A 6,203-nucleotide genomic window follows, 5' to 3' on the forward strand; every position below is an offset into this window, starting at 1 on the left:
CACGGCCGTCTCTGCCCCTCCCCCTCCCCCTCAGGCACGGCGCGTCGCCGCCTCACGCGACTCCTCCGCCCCTCCCCCCCCGACCCGGGCTGCCGCAGTCCGCACGCGCGCGCGGACGGACGCTGCCGGCGCCACCTCGCCCCGCCGCCCCCCGCGGCCGCCCAGGGGGCGCTGCGGCGCAGGCGCGCGGGCGGCGGGCTCTTTCCCGCCCGCGGGGGGCGCGCGCGCGCTCCCGCCCGCAGCTCCTGGCGGACGTCGCCGTCGCCGCCGCTGCTGCTCCCGCGAGAGGTGGCAGCGCGCCTGCGCGCGGCGGCGGCAGGAGGGAGAGGAGGAGGAGGAGGAGGAAGAGGAAGAGAGCGTGGCGGCGGCGCCTGGCCGCGCGGGGGCCCGGCGCCGAGATGAGCGGCACCTTGGCGAAGATCGCGGAGATAGAGGCCGAGGTAACCGCGCGCGGTGGCGGCCTGAGGCGGCGCGGCCTGAGGCGCCGTGAGGGGCCGTGAGGGGCGCGGCCGGGCGGCGGCGCTGCTGACCGGGGCGGCCCGTGCTCTTGCAGATGGCCCGCACGCAGAAGAACAAGGCCACGGCTCACCACCTGGGGCTGCTGAAGGCCCGCCTGGCCAAGCTGCGCCGGGAGCTCATCACCCCCAAGGGCGGCGGCGGCGGCGGCCCCGGAGAAGGTGCGTTGTCTCCCTGCCCGCCGGACAGCACCCTCCTTCCTTCCCTCCCTCCCTCCGGTTCTTCCCGTGCAGGACTCGGTGCTCCTGTCGAGGCCTTTGGGGCCGACCTCCCTTTGAAAAGCGACTGAAGGGGCTTGTGCGCCTTGGCCAAGGTAACGCGCTGGTAGAGTAGAAGTCTTGAGGGCTGTAAGTGCAGGAACATCCGGCAGCAGCCTCCTGGCTTTAAACGTGACGGTGCGGATGGGGCAAGCTGCATCGCTTGAAGCGAGTGCTCCATCTGCGCCCGAGTCGAGCACAGCCCTCTGTGAAACCTTGCAGGCTACGCTGCGTTAGCAGGCGCGCGCGAAAGAGTCTTACCGAGGCAAGGTGCTCCAGGACCAGACGGAGCTTCGGCTCTTTGTTTCATACTCTTGTCCTGATGTCCAGGAAGTTTACCTGTCTTACACTCGGACAATAATAAATGTAACGGTGGGACTGCTCTCCGGAATCTTAGAAGATAGAAAGTGTCCACCGTTAAATGAATATTTTTTTACTCCTCGTTTGCAGGTTTTGATGTTGCAAAGACAGGTGATGCCCGAATCGGGTTTGTGGGTTTTCCATCAGTGGGGAAATCTACTCTTCTAAGTAATCTTGCTGGTGTATACTCTGAAGTGGCAGCATATGAATTCACTACACTGACTACTGTACCTGGGGTCATTAGATACAAAGGAGCAAAAATACAGGTGAGATCTTTTTCTGTCTGTTAGGGTTCGATAGTATGCGTGGGTGTAATGATATTATGCCTGAATAGTCTGGTCTGACATTAGCGGGTTAGAAGTGATAGACAGAAGTGCTTGAGAATGCATTGGAAATGTGTCCATGAGGTACTGATTATAACCTGTTCTTAACTTGGCTCTGTGAAGAAGTTCCTGCAGTAGCTCTCCTGTTTTGTATAACACTAATTCCATTGTACCAGAAGGGGATTGGGGATAATACAATATGTAAGAATCCGTGGGGAAACAGTTCTGCCATGTTCTCTTCAGATCTGCAGTAGAGTGAACTCTTGAGGAGAAAGGTAAAAATGGGGTTTATCTTCTCCTTGAAGAAAAATATTTTTCTCAAATGTTACTTTCTTTCCTCTGAAAAATAGCTTCTTGATCTCCCAGGAATAATAGAAGGTGCGAAGGATGGGAAAGGCAGAGGACGGCAAGTCATTGCAGGTGAGTGTATTAAGCCTTGGAGAAAGCACCATCCTCTTAAGTTAGTTAGTTAAGTTAGTTAGTAAAGCTTATGAGAATGAAGGGTTGAATCACTATTTCTGATGTCTTAGAAATGCTGATTTATCGTACGTTGGAATTGAGCTGCCTGATGTGAAGCAGTAGCCATTTTCAGTTTGCTCTGTTTTCAGTTATGGCTTTATGCATTTGCTGAGTTTGTGCTATGTGTTGACACTGCACTAAAACTATATTACCAATTTTAAAGGCAGATATGATCCCATATTAAAGAAGGCTGCTGTTGTAATTTCTATACCAAGTTTACTGTTACCATTTTGGGATCTGAACATAGGAAAAAAAGCTTTTTTCAGCCTGTGTGATCCTTATATCATGTAAAAGTCTGTCTGTCTGTCTGTCAGTGATGCTTGAACAACATCACAACTTCAGTCTTATTTTGAAATTAAAAAATAAGACAAGTACTGGCCTTAATGGGTTAAATGTTCTCATCAGTCCACGGAGCTGTCTTTCGTGTTGTTTTGTCTCAGTGCGTGAGCATAATTTTTTGAGGGGTGGCTTTTTTTTTTTTTTTTCTAATTCTTAGTTGCTCGAACCTGTAACCTCATTCTAATTGTTCTGGATGTGCTGAAACCCCTGGGGCACAAGAAAATTATTGAGAATGAACTAGAGGGATTTGGAATACGCCTGAATAGTAAGCCCCCCAATATTGGCTTCAAAAAAAAGGATAAAGGTGGCATTAACCTTACAGCCACGGTAAGTTGGAAGTTTTCTTTAACCAGAGTTAAAGAAAATAAATTCTTTGTGGAAAGAGGCTGTTGCAGTGAATGGTATACTTGGGACCATTTCTATGTTAGAGCTTTTGAAGCTGAACTGCTGCGCTGTGCTGTACTCAGCTATTTTCCTTGAAGGCAGCACCTGCCCTAAGAGCCTGACCACCTCCCGCCACAAATCTGCGGCTTGGTGGCCTTGCAACAGTGACAGGTTGCAAGGCCTGAAGGAAGCTTACAAAACCTGAGGCTAGCCAGATGGCAGCAGCGTTCTCCTAGAGAGCTCAGAGTTCCAGGCCCTGCACCCTGGACTACTCTTCATTTTCCATTAAACACTCATTGAAATACGCATAGACACCAAAATTCAGAATTCTGCTCTGGGATCAAGGTATCTAACACCTAGTTGTTTTGGTACTGAACTAGTAGATACGCAAGTTTATATTGAAAGTAGTCCCAAAATGACTGGAAACTTTACGTTTGAGATAGCTGTTTCCAGCCATTGATGGCATTGATTTGAATTAAAGCTGTTGTGATTTAAATCTCTTTTTCCCCTCTCTGCAAGCTAACCATAGCAAAATCATAATCAAATCCAGTAACTTGCAGTGCAGCTATTATTTCTAGCAGCATATATATAGTGATTGGTAGGTGATAGTGTTACTAATTGTAATACCTGATTTGACTGTAGGCTCTGCCATTCCTTGCTTAATACTATGTGTATGTTCAGTGTCCTCAGAGTGAGCTGGATACTGAAACAGTGAAGAGCATCTTAGCAGAGTATAAAATTCACAATGCCGACGTCACACTGCGCAGCGATGCCACTGCTGATGACCTAATAGACGTTGTTGAAGGAAACAGGTACTGTTGGGGCTCTGAATGTGGCATACTTGCACATTATATTACAAGGAAAAGAATAGTCTCTCAAGTCTGCTTCCCACAGAAGCTAAGGTAGTAACATGATATCAACAAATGCTGTTTAGCACCCTCCTTTCCTTTTCAAAAATGATGCTGTTCTCTTTCAGTGAAAGTGGCAGTGTATTGCTGCTAGGCTGCTGTATCACTCTTTCCTTCTCTTTGCAGGGTTTACATCCCATGCATTTATGTCCTGAATAAAATTGACCAGATTTCCATTGAGGAACTAGATATTATTTACAAAGTACCCCACTGTGTACCGATATCTGCTCATCATCGCTGGAACTTTGATGATTTGCTGGAGAAGATTTGGGACTACTTGAAGCTAGTACGAATGTGAGTCCCAATTGCTGCCTTTTGTGGAGTTAAGCGTAAGGCTGAGATTCAAGAATGTCTCAAGAGTGGGTGGAATGATGATTCTTGTACAATGGTTCTCTACTGTCTTAGAACTCTGCCTTTCAAGTGCTGATGTCTTTTGTCTCTGCAATATGTTTAATCTGTAAACTAGAGATCATCCTGTTCATCAGTTGTGTGATGAAGAGACAGAGAGTTCCCTAGCGGTCACAAGTACTAGATTTTGGACTTCTTGGAGGAGGATTAAGTGAGGACCTTGTGAAACCAACTCTAGAAATAAATAGAAAAAGACTAAAAAAAAATAAAAGGATACCTAGTCAAATTTAGTGTAAAGATGTGAATTCCAGAGGTAGTCATTTTTTCAGTCTGTCAAAATTGACATTATGCATTCAGCTCTCTTAATCGTACTGAAATTTAGTTCTTCATCTAGCATTGCAGATATTTTACTATAAACTACTACAGGATTATGTCGTAGCTATAAGTGGATCTAAATACGTTGAAATTATTAATATTCATGATACAGTAATTATAATCTTTTAAACTTGTATGTATCTTCTTACAAAAATGTAATGCAAAATATACTGTAAAGGGAATTTAGCATTTCTAGGTATCAGGGCTATAGATTTCATCAGTGTTTCCCCTGTGTAGACGAGTTGAAAATTGCACAAGTTGGAACTGTAAAACTGTAGCTGCTCTTCTCAATCAACTACTCCTATTTCATCTACCATTTTTTCAAGCAGCAACAGAAAGTCTACCAGGGATAAATCACTGCAGTTACAAGGGGGAATCTGCTGCAGCCATTGGCTACCCAGCTGCATTTTCAGCTTAAGAGCAGTAAACAATTCACAGGGTACCTGTTGTCACCACTGAAATAGCGGAACTTGGCACAGACGCTAGGGTGGTAGTGAAAATAACCTATGAAATCTCACGGTGGGTTGAAAAAGAACAGTATGTTCCATTATTGACAGCTGTTCAATCTGTGTTACAGCTACACAAAACCTAAAGGGCAACTCCCAGACTACACCTCTCCTGTCGTACTACCTTACTGCAAGACTACAGTAGAGGATTTTTGCATGAAGATCCACAAAAATCTCATTAAAGATTTTAAGTAGTAAGTACTGTTGTAAAATAATCGTTCCTAGAGTATAGGAAATAGTCTGCCTGATGGTACGTTCTCACTCTCCTGTAAGCTAGAAGGGAAAACAGAATTGAATTTTGATGTTGAATAAAAAAGATCTCCCCATGAAAATTTAAACTTGATACTTAAATTATTATATGTAATGTTTCCTTGCTCTTTGCTGGCCCAGTTTCCTCCATTGGAAAAATATTTTTCTTTAAACTTCAAAGTAGCATTGGATGCAGAATTATGGGCCATGTCCTATATATACAAGTATTTTTGAATGACTTCATACTTTGTTTTGATCTGTTTGTGCTCTAGTTCACACACACCACTCATCCAGGTACTTGTAGAAGAACAAAAATAGCTGTTAAGCATTGCTTTCTGTATTAGGTTTGTGACAGAAATAGCTGTTGCTCTGCTGTCTGCTTATTACATTCTGTGCCTCTTTAAAATGATTTTTTTTTTCTTTTCCCTCCCCTTTCAGTGCACTGGTCTGGGGTTCATCTGTTAAACACAACCCTCAGAAAGTTGGCAAAGATCACACTCTTGAGGATGAGGATGTCATTCAAATTGTGAAGAAATAAAGTTGTTCTTGTGTGGTTTGCTGCTGTGCCTGACTTCATCATCAAGTTGTAAGTGGCAAAGAACAGGCCACTTTTCTCAAACCTGTAGCAAGGAGATATTGCTTTTTATGGTGGTAACTTACTGCATGGAAAAAGTAATGTTTCTGGCCAATTTGTACTGTAGTGTCTCATTCTGGCAGAATGTACAGATGACAAACTCATGTTAAATAACTTTTACAAGGGCAAAATGCTGTAAGGAAGCTTTAATAGCTATGATGATTTTCTACTGCATGTATATGCCTTTTTCCAAATTAGAAAAAGTTTACATATCTGGACTTTGTTCTAATTTAGAACTAAAAATGAAAAGCAGAGGTCAGAGAACAAAATATTGGAAGACAGTTCTAGCAGAACTAGCTCTGTCTGCCTTAATCTGAGATGTTCCTGTGTGACTACTACTTAGAAGACAGTAGTCCCACAGTTGTGAAAGAAAATGCTAGGTTCTGCTCATTTTGAGTAGTAACTTTGTTTATACTAGGGAAAGTAAACTAGATGCCCAGGTTCTGCTGTGTTAAAGACTCCTAGGCACTAAGTTTTGAGTTTTC

General features: G+C 44.7%; 1 protein-coding gene across 1 annotated transcript; it reads left to right on the plus strand.

Annotated features, from left to right (window-relative positions):
- The first annotated feature begins 205 nt into the window (after positions 1 to 205).
- Positions 206 to 5,640, plus strand: DRG1 (developmentally regulated GTP binding protein 1). Its single transcript, XM_068911118.1, has 9 exons — positions 206 to 440; positions 554 to 677; positions 1,224 to 1,399; positions 1,807 to 1,876; positions 2,472 to 2,641; positions 3,380 to 3,510; positions 3,733 to 3,900; positions 4,907 to 5,029; positions 5,523 to 5,640. The coding sequence occupies exons 1-9, from the start codon at positions 399 to 401 to the stop codon at positions 5,620 to 5,622; spliced, it is 1,104 nt and encodes a 367-aa protein (XP_068767219.1). The 5' UTR covers positions 206 to 398; the 3' UTR covers positions 5,623 to 5,640.
- The last annotated feature ends 563 nt before the right edge of the window (positions 5,641 to 6,203 follow it).

Source organism: Struthio camelus, chromosome 17 (assembly GCF_040807025.1).
Source record: "Struthio camelus isolate bStrCam1 chromosome 17, bStrCam1.hap1, whole genome shotgun sequence".
Taxonomy (NCBI): Eukaryota; Metazoa; Chordata; class Aves; order Struthioniformes; family Struthionidae; genus Struthio; species Struthio camelus.